Source organism: Rhamphochromis longiceps, linkage group LG2, assembly GCF_057381845.1.
Source record: "Rhamphochromis longiceps isolate RC_006_pf linkage group LG2, R_longiceps_female_GT1.1, whole genome shotgun sequence".
NCBI classification, from domain to species: Eukaryota; Metazoa; Chordata; class Actinopteri; order Cichliformes; family Cichlidae; genus Rhamphochromis; species Rhamphochromis longiceps.
Genome location: NC_140558.1, coordinates 27,037,535 through 27,056,037, shown reverse-complemented (window position 1 = coordinate 27,056,037; position 18,503 = coordinate 27,037,535). Strand labels below are relative to the sequence as shown.

Below are 18,503 nucleotides of genomic sequence, written 5' to 3'. Positions count from 1 at the left end.
GTAATTTCCCCTCGTCTGCTTGCTGTAGATGTGAAGAGTTGGCTGGTAATGTTTGGCTTCCAGCTCAGTAACATAATCCCAGGGTTCCCTCGACACTCGCTCTACTTTGTGGAGCCACCGTATGAGCTGCAGGCCACCCAGCACTGTGAGAACGGACAGGTACACCTATTTAAAATATATACCTACTCTCATTATTAAATCAAATATTGACCATTTTCTTTTAAATCTAATATAAATGTGCCCTGTATTTACTCACTGCGGTCAGCTGTGTGTTATTACATTATCATCTCTTTCAAAAAAGTGACAAAGCTTTTCTTTAACTTTTTCTATATAGCTCATAACCGGGGTGCAGCAAGCAGCTGAGCGGCACAACCAGGCCTTCATGGCCCTGGAGGGTCGTCTGCTCAACAAGGAGCGTCGCAGGCGCAAGGACAAGCCTGGCCACTGGTTCGGCACCAGCACCCCCATAATAGGCAGAGGAGTAATGGTGGCGCTGCAGGAGGGGAGAGTAGTGGCTGGCGTGTCGGCGCTGGCCAGCGAAGACAGCCGCAAAGTGGCTCTGGTGCTCAATGGTGCGCAGTACCTCGAAGGCACGCATTACACACAGGATGGAAAGGACTGCCACTACTTTGTGAAGGTAGGCTCTGCTGACAGCGACCTGCTGGCCCTGGGGCTCACAAACGGGCGCAAGTCACTGGAGAGCGGAATCAATGTGACAGTGAGCGGGCGGTCGAGGAGAGGAGTGACCGTGGAGTTTGCAGTTCCATCATTATTACTGAGCGTTCGGTACGGGCTCGCTGCAGACGTGCTGGACGAAGAGAAGGTAAGACTGTTGGAGCTGGCCAGGCAGAGGGCGCTGGCGGGGGCCTGGGCCAAGGAACAGCAGCGAGCTAGGGACGGAAAGGGAGGCAGTCGCCTCTGGACAGAAGGGGAGAGACAGCAGCTCCTAACGACAGGTCGAGTACAGGGCTATGACGGCTACTACGTACTGCCTGTGGAGCAGTATCCAGAACTGGCTGACAGCAGCAACAACATCCAGTTTCTCAGACAGAACGAGATGGGCAGGAGGTAACAGCCCACTGGAAGGGCGGACTCTTCCCACTTTCACATCTCGAGATTTTGTCCCGGTTCCTTTTTTTTTCTCTTACCCTCCCTCCTCTTAAAACCCATGGAGATTTAACCAACAAACGGGGTTATTCACGGAACGCTGCAGGGACTTTTAAAAAAGAATGACTTACCAGACAACACATTGTTAATTTTACTGCCACAGGCAAAAAAATAAAAATACAAATAAAAAATACAGTTTAGTCAGTCAGATTTTTTGTTCTGTTTTTTTTTTTTTCTTTTGAAAAAACTTTGAACAACTGAAAAAGCACTGAAGAACTTTGAGAACTGTTGCTTAATGAGTAAGAAGATTCCCCTTTTTAAAAAAGATAGTGATATTTTTGCCCATATTTTTTGGGTCACACTGAGAGCGTCCATGACAGCTACTGGTAACACGGAGGGTTTGCACTGCGGTGGCTTCTGCGATCGAGGCTTATCTGTCTCTAATCGACGCTAGAGGCAAAAAAAACAAAAAAAAAGGGACCAAAGTGGAGGAGCACTCCAGAGTGCCGCCATTAAAACTGCTCATCAAAAGGAGGACGTCGTGCACAGCGACAGACACGGCAACGCTAAGAGTTGCCCACCACTATGAGTCGTCTCCCTGTCTCAGGCCTCCCATTGTCCACCTCGGACACCTAACCAAGCAACACGCGGGCTAACGGCATCCTTGAAAAATCCACGCTGTTAACAGACTACGAAGTAAACTTTTTAACAAAAACAAAGTCAAAAAAATGTGATGGCTATATTTGTGGACAGTGGTGTCACACGGCATTGTTTATTTTGAAACGGGGAAAAGAATCATACTACTTACATATGTGTCCAACTACACTGAATTTCAGGATGTTGCGTATACTGTAGATGCCGTAGTTTTGTACGTTCCAGTCGCGGTAGAATTATGAGACTTTCACATAAGGCACTTCTGTACAGAACGATCAAACACACCGATCACAGAGTCCAGACAACATGCTTACGTTAGTATTTATTTGATTTTCTTCTTCTTTTTTTTTTAATTTATTTATTCTTAGTACTATATGACAATCATGAATGAGTCACCAGTTCTATTCAATATGAACATTAAATGGATGAGTTTATTTTCTTTTGTAAGATATGTAAGAAATTGTTCATTTTTGGGGTTTTTTTGTATTCATTTCCGTTTGCTGCCAGGGCAAATAATAGTCACTCTCAAAAAGAATAATTTATGTAATAAAGTGTTTTAAAAAAAACAGTTTATACTTTAAATAAAGTCTTTAAAACTGTGAAATCTGTTTTTTCGAAATATATTTCGATGTACAGTGTATAGACTTACCTTTATGCAGCACAGTAGAATATTGTTCAGATTATCAAGTTTTATATTTCTAAGAGGAAGTGGCTTGTAATGTGCAAAATCTTTAGCTGGTCTTACTACTCTAGAGTTTTGTGGCACTCTAATACTCCATATCTACAATATCGACCCCCCCACCCGACCCCCAGTTTGTTGTTTTTGACTGGGGGTTGTTTTTTTTTTCTTTTTGTTCGGAAGCTGTCCTAGATCCCAACAGCAGTAGCAGTAATGGATCCCTCTCACTGTGAAGAGACTCGTGCTGGATGTCATAATGTACCAAATCAGTATTATCAAAGGATGATTCTTATACATTCGCTGAAAACGAGACTCTTCTGAGAAACCTTATCAATAAAACATAATTGTTTACTTCAGCCGAGTGACGTGTACTTCACTTTCATCCCACTTTTCCGTTTGAAGACTACCGATGTTACTCATACGGAACATCCTCATTATTTTATGACATGCATTCGTATTAGTTGTGTGATGCTGAAATGCATTTCAAAGGTATCTTTGAGCTTGTTGCTGGTACTGGAAAGTTCCAATAATTAAAACGGGCAGCCCGCACCCAGCCCTTTCTTTGTTAACTGTACATAATTTCCTTAGGTTTGTTCGGAAAATAAGAGGTAATTAACAGCAGTGTTTTATAAACACACAGAGAGCTACCATTTCCTTCTCGTCTATGCTCTGGGGGGGGGGGGCTACATTTTTTATATCTGCTGCCTCTTGACACTTACTCGGGCATGTTTACATAAGCTAAAGTAGATGTGACAGCATTTTGAATGAAGGCTTAATTATAAAGGAGGAGCGTGCGGTCGCAGATGATATCGCAGTGCCTTTGATGATGTTTCTTACAAATTTAAAAGCCCCCAAAAAACACAACCTCAGACTCGAACCTGCACTTTCACTCTTAGTCTCCAGCAATACACCTGCCAGGTTTGACAGGTGAAGTTGTGGTCTCCCTCTCTTTTTTTTAGGGGTTTCTCACTGTTGCCAAGGCAATTATCGCAATAAGGCACAGGGCAGGATCTGATATATTGCCAGCTCAGACAACACAGTTTAAAAAATATAACTCTGACATCTTCATGTCCATGCCACCAGCAACTACTCTAGTAAATGTTTCCTATAAACATTAAAAATGTTTGTATTAATGGGTATTAGTAATGTGATTAAAATGTGTAGAATTTACTGTCCATTTACGCTCACTGCTCGCTCTTTTAGGTACAACTTGCCAATACCGGGTTGGACTTCCTTTTGCCTTCAGATTTGCATCAAGTCTCCATGGCACAGACTAAAGAAGGTTCTGGAAATATTCCTCAGAGATGTTGTTCCAAAGTGGCATGACAGCATCACAAAGTCCATAATGTAACTCTCCCATTAAGATAAGAGATAAGATAAGATAGAACTTTATTAATCCCTCGGGTGGGTTCCTCTGGGAAATTCGATTTCCAAAAAAGCACAGCACCGACAGAAGTTACAGAGTTATACACACACACATATATATAAATACAGAGACAATATAAATAAAATATACAAAGGGGATAAATAGAATAAATAGGAATAAAAATAAAAATACAAGTGAATTGCACATTTCAAGTATTGAGTCTATTGCACCGTTGACTATTTACAAAAGTATTGCACAAAAGGTATTGCACAGTGAGGTGAAGAGGCACTACAGCTTAGTTGTTCCCTTCTTTGTCCTCCTGTTTCCCCTCCCTCTCCCCTCCAGAGAGGAGTTAAACAGTCTGATGGCGTGTGGGACAAAGGAGTTTTTAAGTCTGTTAGTTCTTGTCTTTGGGAGAAGCAACCTGTCACTGAACAGACTCTTCTGGTTGTTAATGGCCGTGTGCAGAGGATGCCTGGCATTGTCCATAATGTCCATCAGTTTCTTTAATGTCCTTTTCTCTGCCACTGTCACCAGAGTGTCCAGCTTCATGCCGACCACAGAGCTAGCCCTCCTGATCAGTTTCTCCAGCCTGGATGAGTCCTTCTTTGCTGTGCTGCTCCCCCAGCACACCACAGCATAGAAAAGTACTCCAGCAACCACCGACTGGTAAAACATCCTCAGGAGCTTCCTGCAGATGTTAAAAGACCTCAGCCTCCTGAGGAAGTACAGTCGGCTTTGGGCTTTTTTATACAGGTACTCTGTGTTGCATGACCAGTCCAGTTTATTGTCCACCCACAGCCCGAGGTACTTGTACTTGTTGACCACCTCCACCTCCTCCCCCTCTATCTGAACCGGCAGTGGACCTGCTCTAGACCTCCCGAAGTCCACAACCAGTTCCTTAGTCTTTGAGGTGTTGAGTTGCAGGTGGTTTGTGTGACTCCATGCGACAAAGTTCCTCACCAGACTTCTGTACTCCTCTTCCTGATCATCCCAGATACACCCCATGATGGCTGTGTCGTCTGCAAACTTCTGAATGTGGCATAATTCAGAGTTGTAGCAGAAGTCAGAGGTCTACAGGGTGAAGAGAAGAGGGGACAGCACAGTTCCCTGTGGTGCTCCTGTGCTGCTGACCACTGTGTCAGACGTGATGTCCTTCAGCCTGACGTACTGTGGTCTGTCGGTGAGGTAGTCGGAGATCCAAGCCACCAGGCAGGGGTCCACCTCCATCCTGTTCAGTTTTTCCTGAAGCATACAGGGCCGGATGGTATTAAAGGCACTGGAAAAGTCAAGAAACAGGATCCTGACCGTGCCTTTTCCCCCATCCAGGTGTGAGTGGGCTCTGTGTAGGAGGTACAGGATGGCATCCTCCACTCCGACACCCGCCTTGTATGCAAACTGTAGTGGGTCCTGGGCATGTTGTACCTGTGGTCGGAGGAGGTTGAGGAAGAGCCGCTCTAGAGTCTTCATAAGATGTGACGTCAGTGCCACCGGTCGGTCACATCCCAAAGGTGCTCTGTTGGCTTGAGATCTGGTGACTGTAGAAGCCGTTTAAATACAGTGACCTCACTGTCATATATTTAAGAAAGTAGTTTGAGGAGATCTGAGCTTTGTGAAAAGATGACAGCAGAAGATGGTTAAAGGGACAAACATGGTAAGCAATTATCCTCAGCTAAGCTGTGGCATTTAAACAGTGCTAACGTGGTACAAGAAAATATCCCCCACACTGTTACACCAACATCAGGCTGAACCATTGATACGAAGCAGGATGAATCCATGTTTTTTTTATGTTGTTTATGGCAAATTCTGACCCTGTCATCTAAGTGTTGCAGCAAAATCAAGACTCATAAGACCACATGGCATTTTCCCAATCTTCTATTATGAGTTGTAGCCTCAGTTTCCTGTTAATAGCTGACAGGAGTGATGCCTGGTCTGGTCTTCTGCTGGTCTTCTGCTCCATCAACTTCAAGTTTTGGCATAACGTGCATTCAGAGATGCTTTTCTGCATACCTCGGTTGTACAGAGTGAGTTCGTTAGGCAGGCAATAGTAACTCAACTATCAGCTATTAGGGGTCTAGCTATTCTCGTTCAGCCTCTGACATCATCAAGGCTTTTCCCCCCACAGAACTGCTTACTGTATATTTTCTCTTTTCCAGACCATTTTCTGCAAGCCCATGTTCTATGGGAAATCTCAGACTAGCCCACCTGGTACTAACAACAATGCCACATTCAAAGTCACTTAAATCACCTTTCTTCCCACTCTGAGCCTAGTTTGAACTATGTCACGTCAGCCATGTCTTCAAACCTAAATGCTTTAAGTTTCCGTCATGTTATTGTTTGAATGCATATTAGCAGTAATAAGAACATAATAAATTGCCCAGCCAGTGTAGGTTACAGCAGCATAAGCACAAGTTAAACTTATAACTTTAAAAAGCTTTGAATGTCTTTTAATTGAAACAGTTATAAATACTGTGGAGGCTAGCTTAATGAGAAATGTGATACAAACTACGGTTGATTCACATGTGAGCTCTCTGCTGTATCCCACAAATGAAGTGAAATACAGTGAAAACTGTCTAATGCTATGTTTAATGTGTAAAGTGATAGTTTTCATGCTCAAAGCTCACGACTTTTCAGTGATGGCTCATTCTTAGCTCAGCAGGCAGTTTGGGTGGGGAAAGAGTCTCCTTTTGTTACCACCAGTTGCAGTGAACTAGCTTAGCTGGCAACTGTAGTGGAAACATTAAGCAGTAGTGCTTGCAGGTGAGTGTCAGACTTATATTTGATAAAAACAAACAGAGTGGTAGTGTAACTGGGAAAATGTTGCTACAAGGGAATTTTAGCTTCATAGACTGTTTCCACAGTGCCCCCAAGTGGCCAATTAGAGAAAGCTCTTATAGGTGTAAGTAAAATACAGAAACTTACATTACAAATAAGTCTTCTTTATATTCTGAATATATATAGTAATGTTAATTTTGATTCATAAACATGGATAATAAGCAACAGATTGATGTTTCAACTGTGCAGTTTATTTTAGGATTTCTTCTGAAAATGTAAAGATCCTGCATTTCAAGTATTGTGGCAAAAAAGAAAATCACTAGAAGTACAAGTACCCTAAAAGTGTTTATGCTTGAGTAACTATGCATCTTGTAATTTACCTCCTCCACAACTACTGGCTGCCAATTATGTCTCATTTTCTCCTCTGCTCCCCCCCCCCCTTCCTTTTATTTGATTGTAAGACATTTGGTGTTAAAAATAGTTGAAAACTCAGTCACCAACAGCCACAAATCTGCACTTTCATCCCTGCCTAAATCGCACACGCACACACACACACACACACCTCATTCACATTGCCCATTAAAAAAAAACAAAAAAAAAACAACCCAAACAGAGCCTTTTATGGTTATGGCAATAAATTATTTTAATCATCTACAGCAAAAAGGCATCGTATGGGTAATTTGGATCAGTCTGTATAGCAATCACAACATCTTGTTTCAGTGAGAAATAAAGCTGAAAAGCTAATATGATAAAAATAATATTGATAGTCTGTGAAGGTTCTCAGTCATCCAGGTCATCGCAGTCAAAGGAGCTTGCAAAGAAAAGCGTCTGGACTTCTTTAAGTTGCTTGAAGACATTTCACCTCTCATCCGAGAAGCTTCTTCAGAAGTCCAGATGCTTTTCTTTGCAAGCTCCTTTGAATATTGATAGTCATTTCTTTGTATATGAAGAAAAACATTGTGGCTGTTAAATGTTGCCATTAATCAAAATAATAAAATAAGAGCATTCCATTTATTGTCTTACCGCCTATGGACAAACGTACATTTGTTAAAATGACTTGTGTGCAAATGAGATGGGAAACATTTCAAGCATCAGCCCTGTCTGCAGCGGGGTTCTCACAGCCTTTGGGTATCATCATACTGGGTAAGAGTCCTTGAAGTTTTGCAGATAGCATAGCTGAAGGGGAGGAGTAAGGAAAGCTTTTATGTGGTTATGAAGACAGGAAGGAGTATATTACAGAGGCAATCATTATAAAGTGCCCAAGTGAATCACGCAGGATGAGCCTGAGATCATAGTATGCTGTATGTTTGGCATCTACCATATTGTGTGTGCAAATCTGTAGCTTGTGTGTTGTTGCACAATTTTAGTAAGGAGCCTGAGATTTTGGTAATGTTTACAAGCTCTGTTAGAAACTGCTACTGTGTAACCGTGGACAGCAACTGTGTAACCGTGGACAGGTCAGTCAGTCAGTGTGGAGGGTTGCACATGAAGGTGGAGGGTTGCACATGAAGGTAGAGCACTGGGATGAAGCTTCCATGTGGGAGCGAGGACTTCATTTATAGAAGTAATTTATAGCTTTACAGACATACAAGACTTCTGGAGGGAACAGAGGGGCATTTGTGAGGAAGTGCAAGGTTTAAGTCAGATGGGAGAAAGGGCGATGGGCTTCGAGGCACAGAAATAGGGGCAAGAGGGTAATGGGGGTCAATCAGTAGGGGAATGGCGTTATGTCAGCATGTCCCAGAGACAGCAGCAGCACAGAGCTGTCCAGCAGGCTGTCAGGCATGTGTCCGCTGTGTCATCCCTTCTCCTGTCTTCAACCACGTACACTACAGTGAAATAAAGAGTAGAGATGGAAGAAAGAGGTTGGAAAGGGTTTTAAAGAAAAAGAAAGCAATTAGTGATTTCTTTTCTAAAACAACATAAAGTCCAGTGATATAATTCTCAGTGTCAAATCTCCAGCAGGGAGTTCAAGTGTAACCAGGGGTTTATACACTTTTCCTCTAATTACAGTCATCTTAGGAGTTTAATCTTTACAGTAATACCATAGCAGCGCACAGCCATGATCACACAGCATTACACTTGACTAACATCAGCTCGCCTTCGGTGCTTTCCCTTTACTTCACGTGTGTAGCAGTGGCTTTATTTCATCCTTCACCAACATGTGGAAACTTGTCGAGGCAAATGATCATGTTAGCCATACATGAGCTTTAACAGCTGCTCCAGCCTGAATGAGCACATCTCACCTTCTTTGTGTTTCTGATTAATCATTTATGTGGAAGCAAACACTAATCCAGCTTTTAACAGCTTCAGCTGGGAGGCAAGTTACCTAGGTGACATGCCACTGACCCAATAGGCAAGGACAGATGGCTTACCACTTTTCATACTGAACTCTGATAACGATGTGGCAAAGGTTAATAAATGTTTGGCCAATATTTATTTTTAATGCCGCTAATCGACATGGCGTGCAATGAGAATCTCAGTCACAGCACACTTAGCTTTTATTGACCAGATCAGGTTTATCTTAGGCTACAAAAGCAGCAACACCTTAGTGCTCGCTTTCATAAATAGAAGGATTGGCCGTGTTTTCTTCATGCAAGGCTGTTCTCTTTGCATACTCACTTTGAATATTTATTTTTAAAACGTGCCCTTTCTTTCCCAGCTTGTGCTACACTTTATTGGCTGCTCAGTGGGGAGTTCAAGCCGCATTAACACACCTTTCATCTAAAACCCGACTTGACTTCACACATCTGAAACCTTAGCTGCCTGCTCGGGGATGCTTGAAGTTGTACCACGTTAAGGTTCCTGGTAGAAACACAGGCATTTGTCAAATTGGCAATTAGATTATCAAGTACCACGACTTAACAACACGTTATTTGTTGATGTTGTTAGGGAACAGAATGGTGGCTTTTAAAGCAGCGAAACCCCAATGCTTACATTAATAAAGTGGGACTTTTTCAAGGAAGCCAAGCATGTAAATGAAATCCTGTTTTTTTTCCCCCCCATTCTGCCCGAGTGTGTTGTATACTTTGTTAAACAATGTTGACTTTATTGTGTTAAGCACACACTTAAGGGGGAAAAAAAAAAAAAAAAAAAAAAAAAGTAGTAACGACTACATGCTAAAGTAGTGACTTCCCGTTGATGAAGCTTAGATTCAATAAGATAAGATAAGACTTTATTGATCCCACAACGGGGAAATTTTTGCGTCACCTCAGCTCAGGTACAGATATCAGAAGGAAATACAAAAATACAAATAAGTACAATCAATGGAAAAAAAGTAAGATAATACACTATATACAATGGTAGCATACACAGTATGTGATCATGGATATGGTTGAAAATATGGAAGAACATAAACTATATAGCTATTGTACCACACACACACACACACACACACACACACACACACACACACACACACACACACACACACACACACACACCATTATGCATGAAGTGGTGACCGTGGCTGTTCACAGTGTCCAGTGACTTATGACATTGTGATTGAGGAGTTATAGAGTCTAACTGCTATTGGGATGAATGATCTGCGAAAGCGCTCCTTCTTGCAGCGAGGGTGTAATATTCAGTCTAATCTAAAACTAGCTAAGAGAAATTACACACCTGTCCCAAACAGGAACTCGTGTTTCAGGAGCCCACTGAAATGTGTCCACTTCAGTATTTAAATATAGTTCACTTCACTTGTCACAAACATAGACATCAGTTTTTGTTTATGAAGCTTTATTTTTTGTCATATGCCTCAGGAGGATGTGACTGAGCAATACAGCTTGTTCATTCAGTAGAAATTTGTTAATCACAAGGCAGGCCAGTCCTAAAGCATACCACCAGTTTTACTCCAGCTATGACCATAAACTCATCAAGAAAATGTTAAAGGTCTAAGATCAAGTGAGCAATAAGATATTTTGCTTATCTGGCATATTTGCTAGAGCAGCGGAAAGGCCCTTCTCTTGCCATTACAAAGAATATGTGTTTAAGGTACTTATGTAACCATCTTAAAAAGGTACAGCTAACGTTAACAGATCAGCTTCCTAGTGGTACTAACAAGGGGCAACCTCCAGACCTAAAACCAATGCCAGGTGCCAAAATGTGCAGTTCCTTTAGTAGCCAGCTGACAAGGTAGCACTGCATCGTCTCACACAAATATGGTCATTCTTAGCTCCAAAATGTTTTCAAAATGCCTTTCAAAAACCAGTGTGTGAAAACAATGTAGCTACAAACAGCTTTCCTACTGTTTATGAGTTATGCGAGTAGCTAATCCTTGCAGCTGAATGCAGACTTGCAAGACTCCCAGTGCATCTCCATAACATCCAGTCAACAAGTAATTCAGCACAGGACTTAAAATTGTGTAAGGACAGTGACAACTTGTAGTTCTGCTAGTACTGCTGGATTTGGACTCACAAGTGTTGTGTAGCACATTTGGGTCACAGTGCTTACCTGTGTTTTTGGGAGCTTCCCCATACATGGGCCCGGGAGGAGGTCCACCCTGCCAGCCAAACTGAGGCTGTCCAGCATACCCATAAGGAGGTTGTCCTGGTCCAGGATAAGGACCGCCAGGTCCCATTGGTCCGGGAGGGTAGTTCGGGTAAGCTGGGTTAGGTTGCTCCATGTTCACAGGGTATCCCTGCTGAGGATACCCTGGGTAGCCTTGAGGTGGTGGGCCCTGGGCTGGGTAACCAGGAGCAGTCGGGCCATTGCCTGGGTATGGAGGCGGGTTCTCCATGTTTGGCTGTAGGTCAAACGATTGCTTAAAAGGAAAAGAGAAAAAAAAAAAGTTAAAGGTGGTGTGATTATGGCCCTTTTCTTGACTAGAAAGCAGATACACTGAAGCAACACAGAATACCTTTTCAATTCCTCCATATTCCGGTTTCCTACTCAGAAAGTCTAAAGTAATATTTGGCAGTATTTTGCCAAAGTTCTAAAAAAAAGAAACTGTTTCTAGTTTGTATACATCACACACTTCACTCACTACTTCTTTAACCTGTTGACTATTCCACACTTTCGGCAAACAGCCATTATCTCCACTCAGCCACAGAGGAAAGACAAGCACAGTACATTACTCTAATGTTTGCAGAGGATATCTTATGATTCAGTGGTCAGTCACAAAACACATCAACCATTCCAGAGGCAAGCATAATTATTTTACTGTTCACACAGAAAGATTGGCTTCACAGCGTACAGAGTGAGGCCAGTAGAACACGTGAATAAGAGAGAGGAAGAAAGAACTCTGTAACCACAAGGCCCGTACAAGTTGCATTTTCACACGTATCACATTATATCACACGTTCATGTCTTCTTTTTGTCAGTGTGCGAATCAAACGGGAAAGAAAATGATCCCAAAGCCATTATCAAAGTAAATAAACTATGTCTGAGATCAGCCATTTAAAAGTCATTTCTTTCAAGTGCATTTCCCAACCAGTGGTTTCTGAGAAGGCCAACACCGAAACACTTGCTAGCTTTCACGTAGAAGAGCCACAGAAAAAGAAAAGGCTGATAGTTGGAAAACTGTGGTGGTGCTTACATCACTGGAATCCCTTTTTCACCTTGTATATGTACACTATAAACATCCAAATGGCTTTCATTCCTTCCTGCTCATCTTTTTATCCACATTCAATCTCCCATCTGTAATTTAAAAAAAGGTGCACACACAGAGTACTTCCAAACTGGATGGTGAAAAACGTTATTACCACTAATCTACTCAGTAGGATTTAACAGTGTACTTTTCTGTACTTATCACTTATGGAAAATCTCTTATTGGGTTCAAAGTACATAAGTCTTTTTATAAGTGTCATTGCCCAATGGCATTAATAACCATGTTTGATTGTGGCTCTTGGGTAATGTTATACCTGCAGATAAGCTATGAGGTTGGTTTCATACCACTTTCAAAGTGATGTGGGAATGTTAACATTAGCAGCCCATGTGACAATAAGCTTTATCACGGCTTTCACGCATTTCACCACCTGAATATGTTCTTCAAGCTACTAGCAGACGGCACTCCATCTAAAGATGCCTAGGAGGGACAAAACAATTCCTGATGATTTGTTTAAGTAGTTACAGTAAGCCAGCACACTCACCAGCAAAAAAACAACAACACTGGAATAAGCTCACCTGTCCTGCTGGGACAATGAGAGGTGACGCCAAAGTGTCCCCTGTGATGAAGGTCTATTCTGTCCCTCTCTTCCTGTGTAAGATTACGTGTTGAAGGTTGAGAAAGAAGCCAAACAAATGATCGGTAACCTGACACCTATGAGGATGTCTGCATATACTGTCAAAGTTCACCTTGAAGGCCATGGGCTTTTATTATACCTACGTACATTTCTTACTAGACTTTGGTACAGGGTTAAGTTTTAATGAAAAGATTTTAATAGACGTTGATTTCTATGAAGGTTTTCTCAGTGTGTCTTTACTGTGTCCGAGAGTGATAATTTGCATGTGTTTGTTTTTCCCCTCTGATGAAAAGCGAAAATAAATGAGTGAAGTGAGATCACATGTGTTTCCACAACAGTATCATGATGACAATATCACAGACAAACAGGGCACACGGAGTACCTGGACACTGAACACTAAACCTTCCTGAATCCTTTAAATGCCACTGAAAATGCCATTGTTAAATAATGACAAGCAAGAAGTTTCCCTAACAGTTGTGTTATCCTTGTGGCTGAGTTTAACACTAACATCTGGAAAATAAACTGGGTGGTAAAGCAGAACACGTAAGCATTACTATGGAATATTTAAAATATAGCCTCACAAACCCAAAAGAAGTGCTAATAATTAGCATTAAGTAGTAAAAGAAAAAAAATCTATTTGGGCATTTTAATGTTTTTTAGTACATAGGACTTGAACTACTTAAGATATGATGCCAATTTAAAAATTCTGTTCAGAGAAAATACACATATCTACCTAAATACCAGGGCCTAAAAGGACCAGCTATAATAAATAAATAAATAAAGGGGGGGGGGGGGGGGGTAAAAGCCCATATTGCCCAAAATGAATGAGCTTACATTAGATTTACATCATGTTTGTACAAGCTGAGCTGTGGCAAAGCAGTTCGGTAGCCTGGCAGCCCCTGTTTACCTTGTCTTTGTCTAGAGACAAGACAAGACTCCGTGTATATTAAGACACCCCATTGGACCCAATTAAGAGCAATCAGAACCATAATTCTGTCATATAAACAGGTGCTTGGAGCAAACTGAGAAAAAAAAAAGCTCTAAACTAAAAAAAGACACGAAAACAAAAAGAAAAAAAGAACAGAAACTATAACCGGAACCTTTGTTGCTCAGCAACGCTGCCTTGAATTAATCTGAGTTAAGCTAAAGCTAGTCTGTTAATATTTGATCCGTTTGTATTTTCAATAAGCGTTTGTTAGTATGACTAGCCCACTTATTATCAGGGTTAGTCAACAGAATTTAGTTTAGCCTATTAAGTGTTTTTTTTTTTTTTAAGAACTCTATAGCCTTTACATGAGGCAAACAGAAGTCGCACCTGCAGGCCACAACCCAGTCCGACCCATCTCTAATTTCACAGTGACAAGGCTCGTACACACAAATATACACAGTCCGGCCCTGGCTGGGCTTCCTACCTTTGAGTAACCACTATTCCGGTCAGCTGGAGACGGCAGCAAAGTCTGCTTAACCAGAAACGGCGTCAGTCTTCTCTTCTTGTTACTACTTCTTACCGCAATGACCGACCACTGTCCAGAAATTTGGTGCGTATCGCGTTCACTGGGTGTGACGTCATTTAAAGGGTACGATATGCGGGAGGCGTTTCGGTGGGCCACCGAAGGGCGGGATTGGCTGCTGAGCCGGCCCCCGCTCTCCAGCGTCCAATCACAAGCTAGAGCGATGACCAGCCGTTCGCCAGGGGAAAAAACAATGACTTCTGGTCGTTTGAACAGATAACCGATTTAGCGGGTCTACATCACCCAGCCAGTGACGAAATTCACACGAGGAGCAAGAATAGCTCAGAGGAGTGACTAACTGGTCAATTATTCATCGATGATCTTATTTCTCTCACTCATGGGAGTTTTGCTCATAAAGCTAATGGATAATTTACATGTTACCAAAGACACATAGTCAAATATTATTTTATATATGTAAGAATGAACTTTTTTTTATTATTTCCTGTGTTTTATCTATCATATTGCATTGCTGGTTTTGTCCCAGCAGATGTCAGGCTAGCCCCAGCCTGGAATCATAAGACCTTCTCGTGTTTATATGAGATACACAATTCGGATATTCGCCAAATGCGTGTGTTTAATTTTGTTTAAGTTGCTGAGCACACCAGGACACCGTGTCGTTGAGTTGTTAGCTGTTTATTAACATTATATGCTGTAAGATTCAGGCATTAATCTAAGACACTTTCGATCTTTCTGGGTCCCAGTAATTGCAGCACTTTGGCAGATTTCAATTGTATATCTTACAGATCCGAGAGAAGGAAAACAAACTCCACGAAAGTGGTTTGTGGAGTGGGCTGTATAGCTGCACTTGTGTTCACTATAGGCTGATTGCTATAAACCCTCTTATCTGTGACCGTATTCTCCCAGTGATTTATTGGCTTGTCAAAATGTCTTGCACGTGCAGAGAGGCCATGGCGGTTGAGTGAATTTGTTTTCTTTGAAACAACTGTACCTGTTAACTCAGGGCTCCATACTACACAGCGAGTTCAAAGAAGCTTTTTCCCCTACCTAGATTCACCTACCCTAACATTGGCTATCAGGATAAATGGCAAACAACGCTGGTTATCAACTCCCTAAATTAACCCAGGATTTCCCCTGTGCTATCACATGAAAGGGGTGACGTCAGCATCTGACCAATCACGAAGGGAGGTTTCAAGACTCATGTGACTTTTCCACAGAAAATGATCCCTGTGAGTGTCACCTACTCCAGAGACGTTATCAAATGGTGATGAAAATCTCAAAACAACATAAAATGCCAGTAAAATGCAAGACTGTTAAAGGGCTTCCTTTGACAACTGACACAGTTTGGCTTCATTTTGTGATTTTAGTAAGGTACAGCTTAACATATTATGTATTGTCCCAATAGAGAATCTACATCACACTTACAACGTGCTTTAAAAGAAAAGAATTAGTGAAAACGTGTTGCTTACAAATGATTTTAAACCCAAACTCTGAACATAACCTTCTCCTGACAGTTTGAGTGTTTATTCTCTAAGCTGCAGAACAATAAAATTGAAAAAAATATGTAAGTATTAATTATTTATTTATATGTAAGTGTTAATTAATAATGCTCATCAGGGAATCAAAGACATTACATGGTATTTAAAAACAACAACAAAAAAAAAAAACTTTAGACCTTTTTTACTGTTCACATGCAGGTGCCCGAGGGATCTCCCGGTACGGTGACACTCTTTTCTGGAGAACTGATTCTTGATTTGATTCTTGAGTTGATTCTTAATCTACCAATTTACCCCAACAAGAAGTGAATACTTCATAGTAAAGAAAACCCAGGTTTAACCCAGAAGTTACCTGGATAAGCCAGCCAAGTCTGGCTGCTTAGCATAGACCACAGTTCTTTCTGAAGCTTTCCCCGAGTGGTTCTTGGCTCTTGGACAACTCTTTTGATGAGGTTCTGACTCTTCTATCAGAAATCTTGTGAGGAACGTTTGATTGTGGCTGGTTTATCGTGAAATGATGTTCTTTCCACTTCCCTAATTCACTGTAACATCCTGAAGGTCAGAAATATGCCCGTAACTGATCCCATCAGTATCTTCTGCAACAGTAAGGCTCCTACTGTCTTGCAACAATAAGGTTTACCCGTCATAAGCTGCATTTGCTGTGACACCTTGGTAATGAGAAACCTTTCTTATAGGCCATGAGTTAGGACTGAACCAGCTAGTACTAATTTCCACTGATAGGGGGCAGGATTGCATTCATAATAGAGAGAGATCTCAGCTGGCTTCTAGGCAAAGCAAGGCAATTTTATTTGTATAGCACACTTTAAGCACAAGGCAATTCAAGGTGCAATTCAAAATTAAAAACAAGCAAGTAGAAAGCCATAATAAGATCAGTTACTCATAAGCAAGTCTAAACAAGTAAGGAGTTCAGTGTCTCTGCAGCTTTGCATTCTCCTGATAGTGCGCTCCAGATGTGAGGAGCATAGAAACGAAAAGCTGCTTCTCCATGTTTAGTTCTGGTTCTAGGGACAGTCACTAAACTAGAGCTGGAGGACCTAACTGATCTAGATGATTTGTACCATGATAGCAGATCTCTAATGTACTCTGGTGCTAGCCCATTCAATGATTTATAAACTAATAAAAGCACTTTAAAGTCTATTCTCTGAGCTAGAGGGAGCCAGTGTAATGACTTTAGAACTGGGGTAATGTGCTCTATTTTCTTGATTCTAGTGAGAACACAAGCAACAGCGTTCTGGATCAGCTGCAGTTGTCTGATTGATTTTTTAGGTAAACCTGTGAAGATACTGTTACAGTAATCAAGGTGGCTAGAGATAAATTCATGGATGAGTTTTTCTAGGTCTCCTTGTGTCATCAGTCCTTTAATCCTAGAAATGTTCCTCATATGATAGAAGGCTGACCTTGTTATTACTTTTATGTGGCCCTGGAGGTTCAGGTCTGAGTCCATTATTACACCTAAATTTCTGGCCTGGTCAGTAGTTTCTAGTTGGACCAGTTTAAGCTGATTACTGATATTTAGTCGATCTTTTTTGGGTCCAAAGATAAGTACTTCAGTTTTGGTTTTGTTCAGTTGAAGGAAATTATGAGACATCCAGTTGTTAATTTGCTCAATGCATTTATTAATTGTTTGGATAGGTTCAACATCACCTGGTGACATTGAGATATAAAGTTGGCTAAGGCTTTCAATGCCTTTTCACACCTCCCTTTCTTCATATGTCCTTGTGTCATTCCACGCCACTACACATGGCTTAATTTAAGGACTCATTTGTCTTGGTTTCTTTGTATGCACAGATTATTTGGGATGTTACCAACATCTGGTAATGATTTCATGTCAATAGCTCCATTAGAAGTATAAGTTTGTTTTCCCAGCTGTAAGTACTCATTATGAAACCAAAAAAGGATCTGTAATTCTTACATCAATATATATTGCTGGATAATATTTACAAATTCATTAACATACATCATGTTTTCTAAGACAATAACACCCTTATATCTATCTTATTACACTGTAAAGTAACTGTAATACAAACCAACCTGGGCATATCTCACATATAAGGGTTTTTTTTTTTTTAAATCACTGGTAGATGTTAAACCAAAATATAATTCTTCACTATTATATATCGGAATCAGTATGTGTGCACATACAAGGAACTGGGCTCTGTTTTTTTCCCTTTGCATTCAGTGTAAACAGAATGAACAGCCAGTATAGTAACAACATGTATGGCATATCCATACTGTATGTGCAATGGTGAGGAGTGCAAAGATGTTTGAATAAATTATGAAATAAAGAAGGGATGGATAACTGGTTACTATATATACAGTATATACATGCTTGTTTCAGCAGCAGGTATGGTGGATGTTTGACAATACATGATATTCTGTTTAATGAATGAGTAGCATACCAGAAATTGGACAGCGTGACCTCTGCTATTGACAGTTGAATTTAAAAGGCAATGATTTCTGTTCTGCAAAGAATTCCATGTAGCAACATGTGATGAGGCTTGCACATTGAGTATGTGTAACAGGACACCTGTATCAACAAACAGAGCTGTAAACCAGTGGTGCCACTGGGTATCGAAACCCTGATCTCTGACATATGCACACTAAGCACAGTATGTTTACAGCGGAAGCGTAAAGTCATGCACAGAAAGTCTGTTGATGAAAGTTACCGGTGACACATTAGGCAACAGCAGCGATTGTGCAACAAACAGTGAAGAAATCGTCAGCGTTACTGAGCCAAATGCAAGACGGTGTAGC

The 18,503-nt window shown here is 41.2% G+C and overlaps 2 protein-coding genes across 2 annotated transcripts in view; one reads left to right on the top strand and one right to left on the bottom strand.

Moving 5' to 3' along the window:
* Positions 1-2,001, top strand: part of tenm2a (teneurin transmembrane protein 2a) — a 220,521-nt gene extending 218,520 nt beyond the window's left edge. The window contains exons 37-38 of the mRNA XM_085420831.1: positions 29-159; positions 335-2,001. Coding sequence (XP_085276957.1) covers positions 29-159; positions 335-1,072 — 869 coding nt within the window. The 3' untranslated portion in view covers positions 1,073-2,001. The remainder of the gene's footprint in view (positions 1-28; positions 160-334) is intronic.
* Positions 2,002-7,198: 5,197 nt separating this feature from the next.
* LOC146677334 (cysteine-rich transmembrane module-containing protein 1-like) lies at positions 7,199-14,318 on the bottom strand. The gene is made up of 3 exons (XM_085420819.1): positions 14,176-14,318; positions 11,034-11,343; positions 7,199-8,410 (listed from the first exon to the last, which is right to left on the bottom strand). Exons 2-3 carry the CDS (start codon positions 11,317-11,319, stop codon positions 8,307-8,309), a joined length of 390 nt encoding a protein of 129 aa, XP_085276945.1. The 5' UTR covers positions 11,320-11,343; positions 14,176-14,318; the 3' UTR covers positions 7,199-8,306.
* Between the last annotated feature and the right edge of the window lie 4,185 nt (positions 14,319-18,503).